At 42.4% G+C, this 18,752-nt stretch overlaps 1 protein-coding gene across 1 annotated transcript in view; it reads right to left on the bottom strand.

The window, feature by feature from the left end:
* The window catches only part of TTC23L (tetratricopeptide repeat domain 23 like), a gene marked incomplete at its 5' end in the record, with an annotated part of 47,845 nt that overhangs the window by 17,846 nt on the left and 11,247 nt on the right, over window positions 1-18,752 (bottom strand). Inside the window, 2 exon segments of the mRNA XM_060094313.1 lie at window positions 9,510-9,635; window positions 11,002-11,158. Of these exon segments, the coding sequence (XP_059950296.1) occupies window positions 9,510-9,635; window positions 11,002-11,158 (283 nt within the window).

The following is an 18,752-nucleotide window of genomic DNA, read 5'->3' as shown; positions in this document are numbered from 1 at the left end:
CTGTGCAGCCCGCCACTGCCAGGGTCCCGTGATCCAGGGACAACTCCCCCGGAAGAACACACAGCGCGCCTCAGGCTGGTGCAACGTCACACTGGCCTCTGCTGCCGCAGGCTCGCCCTGCATCCGTATCCCTCCCTCACCACCCGCCCACCGCCTGAGTGAGCCAGAGCCCCCGAATCAGCTGCTCCTTTAACCCCGTCCTGTCTGAGCGAAGAACAGATGCCCTCAGGCAACCTACATGCAGAGGCGGGTCCATACCCAAAGCTGAACCCCGGGAGCTGTGCGAACAAAGAAGAGAAAGGGAAATCTCTCCCAGCAGCCTCAGGAGCAGCGGATTAAATCTCCACAGTCAACTTGATGTACCCTGCATCTGTGGAATACCTCAATAGACAACGAATCATCCCAAAATTGACACAGTGGACTTTGGGAGCAACTGTAGACTTGGGGTTTGCTGTATGCGACTGACTGGTTTCTGGTTTTATGTTTATCTTAGTTTACTATTTAGAGTTTATTATCATTGGTAGATTTGTTTATTGATTTGGTTGCTCTCTTCCTTTCCCTTTTTTATATGTAGATTTTTTTTTTCCTTTTTCTCTTTTTGTGAGTGTGTATAGGTATGCTTCTTTGTGTGATTTTGTCTGTATAGCTTTGCTTTTACCATTTGTCCTAGGGTTTTGTCTGTCCGGTTTGGGGGGGATTTTTTTAGTATAGTTTTTAACGCTTGTTATCATTGGTGGATTTGTTTTTTGTTTGCTTGCTCTCTTTCTTTCTTCTATTTTTATTACTTTTTAGGTTTTTTGATTTTTAATATTTTTTAATTTTTTATTTTAATAACTTTCTTTTTTATTTTATTTTTTTCTTTCTTTCTTTTTTTCTCCCTTTTCCTCTGAGCTCTGTGGCTGACAGGGTCTTGGTGCACCAGCTGGGTGTCAGGCCAGGGCCTCTGAGGTGGGAGAGCCATGTTCAGGACATTGGTCCACCAAAGACCTCCTGGCTACACATAATATCAAATGGCAAAAGCTCTCCCAGACGTCTCCATCGCAACGCTAAGACCCACCTCCACTCAACAACCAGCAAGCTACAGTGCTAGACACCCTATGCCAAAGAACTAGCAAGACAGGAAAACAACCCCACCCATTAGCAGAGAGGCTGCCTAAAATCATAATAAGGTCACAGATGCGGTCCTGCCCACCAGAAAGACAAGATCCAGCCTCATCCACCAGAACACAGGCACCAGTCCCCTCCACCAGGAAGCCTACACAACACACTGAACCAACCTTAGCCACTGGGGGCAGACACCAAAAACAACAGGAACTATGAACCTGCAGCCTGCAGAAAGGAGACACCAAACACAGTAAGTTGAGCAAAATGAGAAGACAGAGAAACACACAGGAGATGAAGGAGCAAGGGAAAATCCCAACAGACCAAACAAATGAAGAGGAAATAGGCAGTCTATCTGAAAAAGAATTCAGAGTAATGATACTAAAGATGATGCAAAATCTTGAAAATAGAATGGAGAAAATAGAAGAAATGTTTAACAAGGAACTAGAAGAAATAAAGAGCAAACAAACAATGATGAAAAACACAATAAATGAAATTAAAAATTCTCTAGAAGGAATCAATAGCAGAATAATTGAGGCAGAAGAATGATAAGTGACCTGAAAGATAAAATAGTGGAAATAACTACTGCAGAGCAGAATAAAGAAAAAAGAATGAAAATAATTGAGGACAGTCTTAGAGACCTCTGGGACAATATTAAATGCACCAACATTCGAATTATAGGGGGCCCCAGAAGAAGAAGAGAGAAACAAAGAGACTGAGAAATTTTTTGAAGAGGTGATAGTTGAAAACTTCCCTAATATGGGAAAGGAAACAATCAATCAAGTCCAGGAAGCACAGAGAGTCCCATAGAGGATAAATCCAAGGAGAAACACGCCAAGCCACATATTAGTCAAACTATCAAAAACTAAACACAAAGAAAAAATATGAAAAGCAGCAAGGGAAAAACAAAAAATAACATACAAGGGAATCCCCATAAGGTTAACAGCTGATCTTTCAGCAGAAACTCTGCAAGCCAGAAGGGAGTGGCAGGACATATTTAAAGTGATAAAAGGGAAAAACCTACAACCAAGATTACTCTACCCAGCAAGGACCTCATTCAGATTTGATGGAGAAATTAAAACCTTTACAGACAAGCAAAAGCTAAGAGAATTCTGCACCACCAAATCAGCTTTACAACAAATGCTAAAGGAACTTCCTTAGGCAGGAAACACAAGAGAAGGAAAAGACCTACAGTAACAAAGAACAAACCCTAAACAATTAAGAAAATGGTAATGGGAACATACAAATCAATAATTACCTTAAATGTAAATGGATTAAATGCTCCCATCAAAATACACAGACTGGCTGAATGGATACAAAAACAAGACCCATATATATGCTGTCTACAAGGGACCCACTTCAGACCTAGGGACACATACAGACTGAAAGTGAGGGGATGGAAAAAGATATTCCATGCAAATGGAAATCAAAAGAAACCTGGAATAGCAATTCTCATATCAGACAAGGTAGACTAAAATAAACACTATTACAAGAGACAAAGAAGGCCACTGCATAATGATCAAGGGATCAATCCAAGAAGAAGATATAACAGTTGTAAATACTGATGCACCCAACATATGAGCACCTCAATACATGAGGCAAATGATAACATCCATAAAAGGGGAAATCAACAGTAACATAATCATAGTAGGAGACTTTGACACCCCACATTCACAAATGGACAGATGATCCAAACGAAAATAAATAAGGAAACACAAGCTTTAAATGATATATTAAACAAGATGGACTTAATGGATGTTTATAGGACATTCCATCCAAAAACAACAGAATACACTCTCTTCTCAAGTGCTCATTGAACATTCTCCAGGATAGATCATATCTTGGGTCACAAATCAAGCCTTGGTAACTTTAAGAAAATTGAAATCATATCAAGTATCGTTTCCGACCACAATGCTATGAGACTAGATAACAATTACAGGAAAAAAATCTGTAAAAAATACAAACACATGGAGGCTAAACAATATACTACTTAATAACCAAGAGATCACTGAAGAAACCAAAGAGGAGATCAAAAAATACCTAGAAACAAATGACAAAGAAAACACAACCCAAAACATATGGGATGCAGCAAAAGCAGTTCTAAGAGGGAAGTGTATAGCAGTACCATCCTACCTCAAGAAACCAGAAACATCTCAAATAAACAACCTAACCTTACACCTAGAGCAATCAGAGAAAGAACAAAAAACCCCAACGTTAGCAGAAGAAAAGAAATCACAAAGATCAGATCAGAAATAAATGAAAAAGAAATGAAGCAAACAATAGCAAAGATCAATAAAACTAAAGGTTGGTACTTTGAGAAGATAAACAAAATTGATAAACCATTAGCCAGACTCATCAAGAAAAAAAGGGAGAAGACTCAAATCAATAGAATCAGAAATGAAAGAGGAGAAGTAACAACTGACACTGAAGAAATACAAAGGATCATGAGCGATTACTACAAGCAACTATATGACAATAAAATGGACAACCTGGAAGAAATGGACAAATTCTTAAAAAAGCACAACCTTCCAAGACTGAACCAGGAAGAAATAGAAAATATAAACAGACCAATCACAAGCACTGAAATTGAGACTGTGATTAAAAATCTTCCAACAAACAAAAGCCCAGGACCAGATGGCTTCACAGGTGAATTCTATCAAACATTTAGAGAAAAGCTAACACCTATCCTTCTTAAACTCTTACCAAATACAGCAGAGGGAGGAACACTCCCAAACTCATTCTACAAGGCCACCATCACCCTGATACCAAAACCAGACAAAGATGTCACAAACAAAGAAAACTACAGGCCAATATCACTGACAAACATAGATGTGAAAATCCTCAACAAAATACTAGCAAACAGAATCCAACAACACATTAAAAGGATCATACAACATGATCAAGTGGGGTTTATCCCAGGAATGCAAGGATTCTTCAATATATGCAAATCAATCAATGTGATAAATCATATTAACAAACTGAAGGAGAAAAACCATATGACCATCTCATTAGATGCAGAAAGAGCTTTCGACAAAATTCAACACCCATTTATGATAAAAACCCTCCAGAAAGTAGGCATAGAGGGAACGTACCTCAACATAATAAAGGCCATATATGAGAAACTCACAGCCAATATGTTGAAAAGCTGAAACCATTTCCTCTAAGATCAGGAACAAGACAAGGCTGTCCATTCTCACCACTATTATTCAACATAGTTTTGGAAGTTTTAGCCACAGCAATCAGAGAAGATAAATGAAAGGAATCCAAATTGGAAAAGAAGAAGTAAAGCTGTCACTGTTTGCAGATGACATGATACCATACATAGAGAAGCCTAAAGATGCTACCAGAAAACTACTAGAGCTAATCAATGAATTTGGTAAAGTAGCAGGATAGAAAATTAATGCACAGAAATCTCTTGCATTCCTATACACTAATGATGAAAAATCTGAAAGAGAAATTAAGGAAACACTCCCATTTACCATTGCAACAAAACGAATAAAATACCTAGGAATAAACCTACCTAAGGAGACAGAAGACCGGTATGCAGAAAACTATAAGACACTGATGAAAGAAATTAAAGATGATACAAACAGATGGAGAGATATACCATGTTCTTGGACTGGAAGAATCAACATTGTGAAACTGTCTATACTACCCAAGGCAATCTCCAGATTCAATGCAATCCCTATCAAACTGTCAATGGCATTTTTCACAGAACTAGAACAAAAAATTTCACAATTTGTATGGAAACACAAAAGACCTCAAATAGGCAAAGCAATCGTGAGAAAGAAAAATGGAGCTGGAGGAATCAGACTCCCTGACTTCAGACTACACTAAAAAGCTACAGTAATCAAGACAATATGGTACTGGCACAAAAAGAGAAATATAGATCAATGGAACAGGATAGAGAGCCCAGAGATAAACACATGCACCAATGGTCAACTAATGTATGACAAAGGAGGCAAGGATATACAATGGAGAAAAGACAGTCTCTTCAATAAGTGGTGCTGGAAAAACTGGACAGCTACATGTAAAAGAATGAAATTAGAACACTCCCTAACACCATACACAAAAATAAACTCAAAATGGATTCGAGACCTAAATGTAAGACCGGTCACTATAAAACTCTTAGAGGAAAACATAGGAAGAACACTCTTTGACATAAATCACAGCACGATCTTTTTTGATCCTCCTAGAGTAATGGAAGTAAAAACAAAAATAAACAAATGGGACCTAATGAAACTTAAAAGCTTTTGGAAAGCAAAGGAAACTACAAACAAGACGAAAAGACAACCCTCAGAATGGGAGAACATATTTGCAAGTGAATCAACGGACAGAGGATTAATCTCCAAAATATATAAACAGCTCATGTAGCTCAATATTAAAAAAAACAAACAACCCAATCCAAAAATGGGCAGAAGACCTAAATAGACATTTCTCCAAAGACATACAGATGGCCAAGAAGCATATGAAAAGCTGCTCAACATCAGTAAGTATTAGAGAAATGCAAATCAAAATTACAATGAGGTATCACCTCACACAGGTCAGAATGGGCATCATCAGAAAATCAACAAACAACAAATGCTGGAGAGGGTGTGGAGAAACGGGAACCCTCCTGCACTGTTGGTGGGAATGCAAATTGATACAGCCACTATGGAGAACAGTATGGAGGTTCCTTAGAAAACTAAAAATAGAATTACCATATGACGCAGCAATCCCACTACTGGGCATATACCCAGAGAAAATAATAATTCAAAAAGACACAAGCACCCCAATGTTCATTGCAGCACTATTTACAATAGCCAGCTCATGGAAGCAACCTAAATGCCCATCAACAGATGAATGGATAAAGAAGGTGTGGTACATATATACAATGGAATATTACTCATCCATAAAAAGGAACAAAATTGGGTAATTTGTAGAAACGTGGATGGATCTAGAGACTGTCATACAGAGTGAAGTTAAGTCAGAAAGAGAAAAACAAGTATCATATATTAACGCAAATATGTGGAACCTAGAACAATGATACAGATGAACCAGTTTGCAGGGCAGAAATTGAGACACAGATGTAGAGAACAAACGTATGGACACCAAGGGGGAAAGTGGCAGGAGGGTGGTGGTGTGATGAATTGGGAGATTGGGATTGACATATATACACTAATATGTATAAAATGGATAAATAATAAGAACCTGCTGTATAAAAAAATAAATAAAACTCAAAATTTCAAAAAAAAGGGAGTCATGTACCACAATGTTCATTGCAGGTCTATTTACAATAGCCAGGACATGGAAGCAACCTAAGTGTCCACTGACAGATGACTGGATAAAGAAGATGTGGCACATATATACAATGGAATATTATTCAGCCATAAAAAGAAACGAAATTGAGTTATTTGTAGTGAGGTGGATGGACCTAGAGTCTGTCATACAGAGTGAAGTAAGTCAGAAAGAGAAAAACAAATACTGTATGCTAACACATACATATGGAATCTAAAAACAAAAAAATTGTTCTGAAGGACCTAGCGGCAGGACAGGAATAAAGACGCAGACATAGAGAATGGACTTGAGGATACGGGGAGGGGGAAGGGTAAGCTGGGACGAAGTGAGAGAGTGGTATGGACTTATATATACTAACAAAGGTAAAAATAGATAGCTGGTGGGAAGCAGCCACATAGCACAGGGAGATCAGCTCGGTGCTTTGTGAACACCTAGAGGGGTGGGATAGGGAGGGTGGGAGGGAGATGCAAGAGGGAGGAGATATGGGGATATATGTATATGTATAGGTGATTCAGTTTGTTATCTAGCAGAAACTAACACACCATTGTAAGGCAATTATACTCCAATAAAGATGTTAAATATATATATATATATATATATATATATATAATCCCGACATGTATATATGTGTGTGTGTTTATATATGTGTGTATATACATATATATATATATAAAGAGAGAGAGAGATAACTGAAATGTTCATAGCAGTTATGTCTGGGTGGTGACATTACAATTGACTTTTATTTTCTTCATATATGTCTGTTCTTTCAAATTACCAAAACAAATGGGGAATATAATTTTTAATGATAATAAAATAGCATTCATTTAGGTTTCTCTTTCTAGAGTTAGCAAGACACAAAAGAGAAGAACATGTGTAGTTCAAAGCTGCTTCTCACAGTTATTAGCTTTATGGGCAAACTCCAGGAGTCTTTATTTCCTTCCAAATAAAAGAAGGTTAAGAATACCTAAATTACACGGTTGTTATGAAGATTAGATTAAAAATAATATGTAAAATTGCCTAACATATAGTAGATACACAATCAATATTTCTTCTCCCTCACCCCGTGCCCCCATCTTTGTATTCCCAGGTTGAATTAAAAATATAAGTGTGTGTATAAAATTATTTTATATAAGGCATTCTGCAATAGTTACAATTTATTTTAAGCTGGAACGTTTCTCCCTCCCCTGAAGATTAGAATTTTCAGTCAAAAGAATATATAAGGCATGGTTATCTGATAATTCTTCACACAGACAAATTTTTTTTTTTTTTGTCAATCAGACCACTATTTCCCTTGACCATAAGAGCACAAGTTATAGAATGATAATGCCTTTCATCAAGAGCTTGTAGGAAGATAATCAGCCAAGTTGTCTGACCTGCCTGAGCAATCTGGCCTCATTTTCCCCACCCTTCAACTAGGAAAAAGGATTTGCCCTTCCTAGATATTTCGTGGGTATCAGACATAACTCAGTGTGTCATAGAAGGTGAGCTAGGGATTCAGACGACCCAGTGCTGGCTCTCCTACCTATCAGTTCTGTCACCCTGAGCTACTTAATTTTTCCATGCCTTAATTTTCTTATCTGTAAATTAAACAGAAAAATACCTGCCTCATAGGCTTGTGGTATAAGACTGAATGAAATAAATTATGTAAAGCACTTAGAACAGTGTCTAGGACGTAGTTATACTTTAGCAAACGTTCCAACACTTAGCACAGTACATGTACAAAACAGGTCAGCAGTGTGGAATGGATGAATGAAATATGCCCTCAAATTTATTCTGAAAGAGGAACAAGGCTATCTTTCACATAAGCACAAAAACCTGAGTCACTGCCCCGTGTGACTGCAGTAGACATTCACTAGACTCGAATTTATGGGCCTGTGGACGTAAGTCAATATTTAACTCTGGACGTGCAGACATCTCCCTGCCACTTCCCATTTGACTTCTAGATTCATGGCTTTTTAGAGGAGGCAGGCGTGACTCATGTCATTTCCTTACCATTCCGTCACCTACCCTCCCATGCCAAGTGCTTACAGTTGTGGAAACAGATTGCTTTTAAGTATGTGAAGGTATTTGAAAACTCTAGGGGATAGTAAACCTTTTATTATTCTTTTTTTTCTTCTGATAATCTGATGGGCCCACTCTCGTATCTAAATATTCTGATTCTCAGAGGATCCCTAACTCAACTGTGAAACAGTTAAGTCTCATTCTGGCTTGAACAAATTCCATGAACTTTGTTTCCATATGGAACACAACTTTCCCTTAAAATGCATGTGCTATGCATAACTCATGGACCTCCAATAAATTGTCTTCATTAACTGTTCCTTCCTCATCTTTTAAGTGGTCATACTTGATGACAAATGTAGGTGGCAATTCAGAAAAAAAAAAGGAATTTTGCAGTAAGTATGAGGGGTAGCACAAGAAAGGGCTAACAGTCCGTAAGTTCAGATCAAGTTCAGATCCAACACTTAAAGCTTATCACCTTGGGGCTTCCCTGGTGGTGCAGTGGTTAAGAATCTGCCTGCCAATGCAGGGGACACGGGTTCGATCCCTGGTCCGGGAAGATCCCCCATGCCGCAGAGCAACTAAACCCATGCACCACAACCACTGAGCCTGCGCTCTAGAGCCCGCGAGCCACAACTACTGAGCCCACGTGCCACAACTACTGAAGTCCACGCGCCTAGAGCCCGTGCTCCACAACAAGAGAAGCCACCGCAATGAGAAGCCCGTGCACCGCAACGAAGCGTAGCCCCCGCTCACCGCAACTAGAGAAAGCCCGCACGCAGAAATGAACAGCCGAGGCAGCCAAAAATAAATAAATAAAATTTGTATGTTAAAAAAAGCTTCACCTTGGACAGTTTGTTTAACCTCAGCTCAGTTTCTTTGCCCTCTCTCTAATGATGTAATTATTGCACCAACTACCTCAGTGGTGGCTGTGAGGATTAAAGGGGACGGAGCACACAAAGCTGAGACCATGGTGTATTCGTTTGGCAAATATGAGCCTCTTTCACTATCATTTGAGTCTCTGGGCCTTTGGCTCTGAATATTTTACTCCCTTTATATAGAGAGCACAAGACAATCATGTAATTCCAGGCCTTAGCCATAAAAGTCCAAGCTTGTCTAAGCCCAGATCTTACCTGCCCAAAGCAATTGTTAGGTCTTTCTTTGAGACCTGTAATCCAGAAGCACCTCCCTTATATGATTTTATCAGCTCCTTCATGTTTCTCTCTGACTTCTGCAGGTTGAAGTAAGCCCCTCTGCCAGTGAAACAGTCAAGGAGAATGCCAGGTATACAACCATCCCCCCACCCCCCCACTGACCAGGGGCAGCAGTGGGTAAGCAAACAAAAGGGGCCCTTGGGAAAACGAAGCAGTATTTGAAAATGCACCCTTCCCTATGTTCTCTATTTTCCATCTATATATGTTGTCAGAAAAGGAACAGGGCCCTGGGTGTCCTGTGGTATTGCTGCAATCCAGGGCTAGGATGGGTGGTGAGCGTTTGGAGTGAACGGAAACCATAAATTACACTGGATTTCCTTAGAGGCATCTACTGTGTGACAACAATTATTCATTTTTCCCAAGTGGGTTTCTGTGAATGGTAAAAGAGAGGAACTAATTCTGCTGAAAGGGACTTTCTGGGTCATTTAGAAAGTCCAAGCAAAGCAGGGTTTTGGCGAGAGGCAAATAGCAGGAAAGAAAATCCCCTTAATTCCCAAATATCCTTCTAGCCTACATTTTCAATAGCCCTCCACTAAGGGCATAAGAGAGGAAGGAAACATATCAGATTTTGCAAGCTGAGCATCAGAAACAAAAAAGTAGAGAGGGGGATGTGTAGAGAGGAGAGACTGGGGACACATGGGCTCAAAGAGGGCTTATGATTATTCACGAACATGAAAGACCCTGAACGGTTTTCAAGTGGAGATGGTACCAAAAGGAGCTGTCAAAATCACAAGCTTTTTGAGGAGAGGCATATATAACAGTTCCCCGCTGGAAATATGGAGAACTATTTCTTTTGTCTATTTTGCTTGGCCTCTGGTTTCATGGGCAGTGTTCTCAACGGCATTTCAGAAAAACTAAAATGATCATGTGTACATTCAATCAGAGGTTTTTGGCTGTATGTTACAATCACCTGGGGCTTTTAAAAATCTCAATGAACAGATGCACCCCAGACCTACTAAATCAAACTCTCTGGGGTGGGACCCAAATAGCGATAATTCTGAAAGCTCCCCCAGGGGATTACAATGTGCAGCCTACTCTGACAAGCAGTGCTTTAAACTACCATCCATTTTCTGCCTTCCTACATGGCCACCACCGCCGTCACCTGCGTCCTCGTTGCTAACGCTGTCTTGAGTGCCCTGTGAGGAGCAGGACGGGCTCCAAAAGCCTTCAGCTGGCCAGGGGACGTGTCCCCCGTGAGAACCCTCCCATGGTTTAACTCAGAGCTCATATGAATAGACACAGGAGGAACATTCGTACTTTCTAGATGGACAGCAGAGGCTTGTGGAAGACCTGTATGTCAGAATGGAGCTACGAGGCCTCGGTTTCACCTCTCACCCTGTGTGAGACGACCCATGTGGCATGCGTGGCCCCTGGCCCTGATCTCCAGACCCCGCTGGGAAGGGAAGGATATCGGTTCTGTAGGAGCCAGGTCATCCCCAGAGTGTAGTGGAGCATGACCAGAGTTTCCAGGATTTCCTTTTTCGCCTTGTCCGAGGTCGTGTTTCCCTTCCAGGTCAGCAGTATGTTCTTGGCAGACTCAGCATGTTTCTTGGCCTGAGCTGGGAGGCCTGGGGAAGTTTGAGGGTGGATGGCAAGGTGAGAAACATTAAAAAGGTTTTTCAGTCAAAGACATTCCTGGGAGGGGGAAGGAGGGCAGTGTGGTGGTCGTTTGGTCTTTAGTATTGGTTCCCCAAATTGGCAGTGCATTAGAATTATCTGGAATGCTTGTAAAGAATATAGGTTCCTGGCTCCCCCCATCCTGCCCCTCACCCCAGACGTATTGAGTTGGAATCTCTAGAGGAATAGTGTCCAGGACTCTATATTTTGAATTAACTCCACAAATGCTTCTTATGCAGCCATCCTGGCATTCGTCTATGGACTCAGTTTGGAAATCACTGATGGAGTCAGGAGTGGAAGCTGCGTATCCCATTCCCAATCCACTGCTCATGCCATGTGACCCTTTCATTCCACAAAGCTTCTCCATCCTCCAAATGTAAAATGACAACTAAATTATAGAAGCTGCCCTTTTACCAAACACATGGAGATAGTCCAGGAATGAACTTGGTTATGCCACAGAGTGCTATGCTTCATTCGAGCTTTCTGGAAACGGCATTCTATAAAGTCAAAGGGCTTATGAATACAATTACTTCCATCTGGGGATTTTTTTCAATCCAAGATGAAGCTGGTGATACTAATTGGTCACACATATACACACACAAAAGGCCTAATTTCTAAATGCAGTGAGGCCCCTCTCTAGAGAAAGAAGACAAAGGGGATACCAAACCTCTGCTAGACAGAACATGGGGCATGTTCCCCCTCATTTTCTAACTAAAGGCTGGTATTCCTGGCACTTACTTGAACTATTAGTCCAGTTAACAGAGGGAGACTTGGGAGTATTCAGTTTACAGAACTATTTCCTCATCTTCTAGCCTAGCTCATGTCTAGTGATCCCTGATGGGAAAGGGAAACTCTGGAGAAAAGAGAAAAGCCAGCAGAGAACACATAGGGGTTCTCCTCCACCCTACTGAGGACTGCCATGGCTGCGTCAGCTCTCCTCTCGGCAGCCGCCAGGGTCTGAGAAACATATTCACCCCTGCTATGTGGGGAGGCCCACTGTGCCTCTGATGCTCCGCTTACACCTCAGCCCTCAGTTTGCTCTCCGGTTGGCCCTTGGAGCCCGCTTTCACAGTATGGGTGCAGTCAGTGGCAAGAGAGATAATTTGAAAGGACTTGCATTTGATGCCTGCAGCCCTCATATGTTCCAGATGTACAGGTCCTTAGTGAATTGCAGCAATGGGAACAGTTTCTCTGGAAGAGCCCTAAAAGTGACCCAGAGGCCGAGAAGTCTTCGTAGAACACTCGGAGATGCCTGTTGTGTAGGTCCCAACTGAAAAGAAAACTGGACTCCGTGGTGAAAGAGAGGGCTGCATCTCAAGTTACAGATGACAGTGGTCCTCAAATGGCATGGAGCATCATAAGCACCCTGTTAAAATGCAGATTCCTGGGCCTCCAGTAGTTACGGTTCACAAGTTCTAAGGTGAGAACCAAGGATTCAGATTTATAACAACTATCTTAGGTGATACTGGTGTAGGCTGTCTGAGGACCACATCTGGAGAAACAGTGAGTTAGTAAAGCCTCTATACAGGAAGTGGGACTCATCTCCTTTCTGAAGAGTAGGTAGGGTTTTGACTGATGGAGAAGAAGGAGAACGGGTTTCCACTCGGAGTAAACAGCCTGAGGCCATAAAGACAGAATAAGCGTGTGTGTGTGTGTGTGTGTGTGTGCGTGCACGCACGAGCACACTCGTGCACACGTGCACTGGTGGGGTGGGGTTGGGGGGTGCTGGAGTATTAGGGAAGGCTGTAAGAAGACCAGTCTGCCTGAAGGGAGGTTTAAGTTGAAAGACACAGAACGTATGAATTAGACAGAGAAAATGGAGTCTTGGGTGCCAAGTTGAGGAAGCTGGACTTGATCTGCTAGGTAACAGGGAGTCTTCATAGGTCTTGAGAAGGCAGCAGCAACGAAAACTCTGCCAGGGAATCAGACCCAGACACCAAAGTAGGAAACTGAGAGTCTTTTTATCAAATAGGTTACTTTCCACAACCATCTGGGCCCTTGGGAGTGGGTCAATAAGTAGTGCAGGAACCGCATTTAGACGCTTCCCTGGGTCCACAGGAGGGAGAAAAGTGAAACTGGATGAGCTATTGAAAACCACCCCCAAATCAGCACAACATCGCTTCTGGGCTCCTCAACAGAGAACAAATCCTAAAGCTGTTCTGAGGCTTTGCAAGGCTGCCCCCTCAGCTCCACACCCCAGCCCTAGGGGCCCAGTGCTGGCTGTGAAATCCCCAAGAGGAACCCTTTTCCTCTAAGCTCAGCAGCTAATTAATTACATAGTTCCCTGTCTCCCCTTCACCACGCCCTGCCCTGTGGTCCTTCTGATGAAAACGCTGAGCTGGTAACCAATGGGACTAAAGTAAACTGAACTAGGATCTTGATTTAAAACAGCTCATTCAACTTTAAAGTCAGCCCTAAAGAAAAAAATGACTCCTTTACTCTTCCCAGAATCCACTCTGGTCTCCAAAGTGGGGTGCGTGTACCCCTATGGGTATGCAAGATGACATAAGGGTGTGGGGAAGAAATTAAAATTTCTCTGCTTTTAAAAACAATCTTTTTTGTTTTCAATTTTTATGAATATAATATTACATAATATTTAATACTATTGTACATAGTTTATAATAAATACATATTTATGGAGAGTGCTCAAAACGTTTTTTGTGAAAAGAGAGCTAATTCTCAAGAGTTTAGAGACCACTGCTCTAGACAAATGTTTTCTAAAGTTTTCAAGTATGAAAAAGCTCCTTTTTCATTAAAAACAAATCTGTGATAATATTTTTATAGCATTTCCTACATGAGAAAGTTCAGGATGACAAAGTATGATGAGTCAGAATCTAATATTCTGAAATGAATTTGCTTTTTACTAATTGCAAGAACACCCTCTTTTATGTAAAAATAATGCTCTGCATATATGTCTGTGTAAGACTCATTCCCTCTCTCTCTAGAGGATGCTCACAGATCAGTGACCTTGTTCCCTAACTCCAAGTCCCACCTCCCTGAATCCGATGTCTGTTCCAAGACCACGTCATTTTCCTTTACTTGCCCTCCCCAGCCAGGGACACCAGCCTTCTCCCTGCACCAACAGGGCAGCAACTATAGAAGTAAAAATCAGGGTGGCAGCAAGACCTGCTTCTGGAGCCCGAGATTCACAGAAATCACAGGGGCACATGAATGAACTGGAAAAGCGGTCCAGAGATTGTCCACCAAATGTATCGATCATTTTGCTTTAGTTTGGGGTGGGATCCCACCACGGATTTCTGTTACTCTGACTCAGGCCACAGAGAATCTTCTCGGAGCTACTCAGTCTTCGGAGGCTGCTGCTCTCATCTCTGACCATCACCTATATTGAAGATGTTCCCGTGGTACAGTGGTTAAGACGGCAGGGTCTTGGGGCCAGACTTCCAGGTACGGAAGCTGGCTTAGCCACTGACCACGTGAATGATTACTTCATCTATCTGTACTTCAGTTTATTCACCTATAAGATGGCAATGAAAATACCTCCCACCTTGTACGGCTGTTGCAAGGATTAATTTAATTAATTTATGAAAAAGGATTAAATAGTGCCTGGCACACAGGAATGAAATGAGCTTAAATAAATATTAGCTGTTATCATCATCCTTACTACCAGGGTCCATTCCCCTTAAGCAATTTATTATACTTGTCCTTATGTACTCTGGACAGTCTTCATAAAGCTGCTTACAGAATCTCTATAAAAGGCTGCCTTCTCAAACGCACACTCACTTCAGACAGGTACCAGGCTTCCTGTAGGTCAGATCAACTGCTCTTTATTATTCCCTATTGGTCCTGTACCAGCTTTTTTACCAACTAGACAGAGAAAGTAGGGTTCATGACTTATGCTTCTTTTTCGAGGTTTCTGCAACACTTAGAGCCCCAGATACCTGGAATGTTCCCAGTAATAACAGGCTAACAAATTAATTCCTTGCTTCATTAATAACAGGCAAAACATCAGGAAACTGCTTGCCATGTTACTGTCTTCTCCTTCCTGAACACATGGAAACAGTGGTCACAAGGTGGCCAGCCACCTCCACCTGCCCTTTTCTCAACCACTGAAGCCCTAGGCTTGGGAGGGTTCTCGCCAGGTCAGCTGGTGACAGATTTCCACTTCTAGTGTCCCTTACCCTGTTTCACCAAACATCAGCCTTTTACACTCTCCGCTTCGCAAAGGCCTCGCGTTTTTTTTTGGTTTTGTTTTTCGTTTTGTTTTTTTTTGCGGTATGTGGGCCTCTCACTGTTGTGGCCTCTCCCGTTGCGGAGCACAGGCTCCGGACGCGCAGGCTCAGCGGCCATGGCTCACGGACCCAGCCGCCCCACGGCATGTGGGATCTTCCCGGACCGGGGCACAGACCCGTGTCTCCTGCATCGTCAGGCGGACTCTCAACCACTGCGCCACCAGGGAAGCCCGGCCTCACGTTTTTCTGTTATTGACCCCTGAAACCCGCTGCATCGGTCGCTCCATTTTTTAAAACCTTCAAACTCTCTATCTGGCTCCTTCTTCACTGCCTAAAATGTTCCCAGGTCTCCTCCTCTTATAAAATTAGCTTCAAATGACTTTTCTGCCTTCCCTAGCTACCCTCCTATTTCCCCTCACCCCTTTCACTATGCAGGGCGTAGCATACATAGCCTAGGCTACCGGGCCATGCCTTCCCCTCATCCCTGGAATCTGGCTTCTGCTCTAACCCTTCTGCAGAAATGGTTCTCGTGAGGCCCCCAAGGGCCTCTTACTGAGTAAGTGCAGTCGCAGTTTCTTGTATCCCCGTCTCATGGCAGCATCAGACACCTTAGCTGCTCGGCTTCTCCTCTTGGCTCCCAAGGCACTGCTCTAACTCAGTTCTCCTTGACAAACCTTCTCTAACTGACTCTTTGCTCACTCTCCCAGGGCCCTCTGTTCCCTTCCATTAACATGTCCATTCTCCAAGGGTCTGTCTTTCCATTTCTTCCTTTTCTTCTCTCTCCTCTCAGAAGTTTTATCAACTCCTATAACTTCAACCTTGGCCTTCATGCTTATAATTTTCCATTTCCCCTCCCTAGTTCTCGTCTCAAATATTTTTCCATGCTTATGATTCCCCTTCTCTCCTCCCCAGTTCTGGTCCCAACTCTCCAGCACCTAGTAAAAATATACTTGTGGATTTCTCCACTGTAATTCAAAGTCAATGTATCAAAAACCAGACCCACCATTCCTCTCCCACTTCGCTTCCTTTCCTGACCGGCTTATCTCTGACGATGGCACCTTGAGGGGCCTGAAACTTCATGGTCATCTTGGGGCCTCACATTTCCTCAACCCCAAATCCAATGTCATGTCCTTCTAATTCTTCCTTCACGGCCTTTTTTTAACTATCATTTTTGAATAGGTAATACATTCCCATGGTTCAAAAGTTAAAATTATATGAAAAGGTAAATGTTGAGAAGTCTCACTTCAAATTCTGTCCCCTTTCACAAGCAGCCTCTAGCTAACTTTTGTTTCTTTCTTGTGTTTCCTTCAGTGTTTCTTGATGTGAATATAAGCACATATTCTCATTTCTCTCCCCTCCTTCTTACCTGAAAAGAGGTATGTTACAAACACGGTCCTGAATTGTGCATTCTCTGTTGCCTAAAGATGTATCCAGGAGATCTTTCCCTAGTGGTAGATAAGCTTCCTCATGCTCTTTCTAAGGCTGTATATACCACATAGTGTGTATTAGTCCTTCAGTGATGAGTATACTTGGTTGTTTCCAATCTTCTACTATCATAAACGATGCTGCAAAGAATAATATCATCCATTTAAGTGTGTATTCAGGAAAGAGTCCCAAAAGTGGGATTTCTGGCTTAAAAGGTAAAGGTATCCGTCCTTCATAGACTCTTAAATCCTTACCTTCTCACTTGTGCCCCGTCACCAGCCTGGTTTTACACCTAGATGTAAACAGCTAGATGAGATAGCTTCCATTCTAGCTATCATTGCTAGACTGACCTTTCCAAAAGCACACTTTGATTTACTCATCCCCCTGCTGGAAAATCTCTCATAGTCCTCCTTGTCTACCAAATAAGTGACTAATTCCTCAGCCTGCCCAAAGTGCCCTCCCTTCCAGGTTCATCTGAGTGGTCCTCACCGTATCGAGCCAGCGCTGCTGATTACTTTCTAAACACACGCTGTGCTTTCCCACCACCGTGCGTCTGCCAGGCCTTGTTCTTCACCAGAAATGCCCACCCCTTCTTCTGCCTACCCAACCCTACTCATTTTTTTTAAAGTTATTACTTTTTAAAATTTATTTTATTTATTTTATTTTTGGCTGCGTTGGGTCTTTGTTGCTGCACGCGGGCTTTCTCTAGTTGTGGCGAGTGGGGGTCACTCTTCCTCATGGTGCGCAGGCTTCTCATTGCAGCGGCTTCTCTTGTTGCGGAGCACGGGCTCTAGGTGCACGGGCTTCAGTAGTTGCGGCACACGGGCTCAGTAGTTGTGGCTCGCAGCGCTAAAGCACAGGCTCAGTAGTTGCAGAGTACTGGCCCAGCCTCTCCGTGGCATGTGGGATCTGCCCGGACCAGGGATCGAACCCGTGTCCCCTGCATTGGCAGGCGGATTCTTAACCACTGCGCCACCAGGGAAGCCCCCTACTCATTTTTAAAGGGCCTTCTTGAATGGCACCTCTTCCTGAATCTATCACTTACTACCTTCAGTCAGAAATGATTTCACCCAGCGCCCCCAAAGCCCTGTATTTAAACCAGTCACATGGCCTTCTGGTGCCTTCTCTCGTAGTTGTCTGTGGGTAGCTCACCTTCCACACGAGGTTGTAAGTTCTCTGAAGGCAACAACTGTGCCTTCTGTCCCTTATAGTTCCCAGGGCCCTCGTCAAAGAATTTCACATATACAAGTGTCTCATTACATACTTACTGGAAGACCATTTATCGAGAGAAATCAGCCTTCTGGCTTGATGCCCTTCCCCCAGTGCTGGAAAAGGCTCCCAGGGAAATGAGGCAGGCAGGTCTGCTGGCCATAAAGCATGCACATGTGCAGCGAGGCGGGAGCACACACAGACGCATACGTCTCGCCTACACGGGAGCCTGGCTCATAAATTCTGTCCATTTTACAGCAGTTGCAGGATTAATGACAACAAAACTAAGTGGAATTCAGCAAGCATGTCATCCCCCTTGAAGGTCTGTGATTTTTCAAAGCTTTCGTTGTTTTATTTGAAGGACCACAGACTTCAAAAAAAGTTAAAGTGAAGAAACTGGGGAAGGCCTATACCTGAAATAAGAGACCCTAGGCTATTCTCAAGGTACGGTCATAATCAAAACCTATTCTACAAAAACTCTAGGCTAGGCCTCAGAAAGTCTGGGTTCAAGACTGAGTGCTGCTATATTATGTGGGCACTTCAGCTAACCAGGAAGTTGTTTTTCCCATCTAGAAAAAACAAACACACAAAAAGACCTTCTTTTACAGGAAAACTTTTTCCCCTCCAACCTACTACTCAAATGTGGTTCTCCATTCATGTGCCTGGAAGAACTGTGAATTAGGGAAAAGAGAGTGGTGCTCCCACCATCTTTCATAATATA

This window comes from Mesoplodon densirostris, chromosome 3, assembly GCF_025265405.1.
Source record: "Mesoplodon densirostris isolate mMesDen1 chromosome 3, mMesDen1 primary haplotype, whole genome shotgun sequence".
NCBI classification, from domain to species: Eukaryota; Metazoa; Chordata; class Mammalia; order Artiodactyla; family Ziphiidae; genus Mesoplodon; species Mesoplodon densirostris.
Note: the sequence above shows the minus strand (reverse complement) of the source record. Positions and strands in the feature narration are given on the sequence as shown.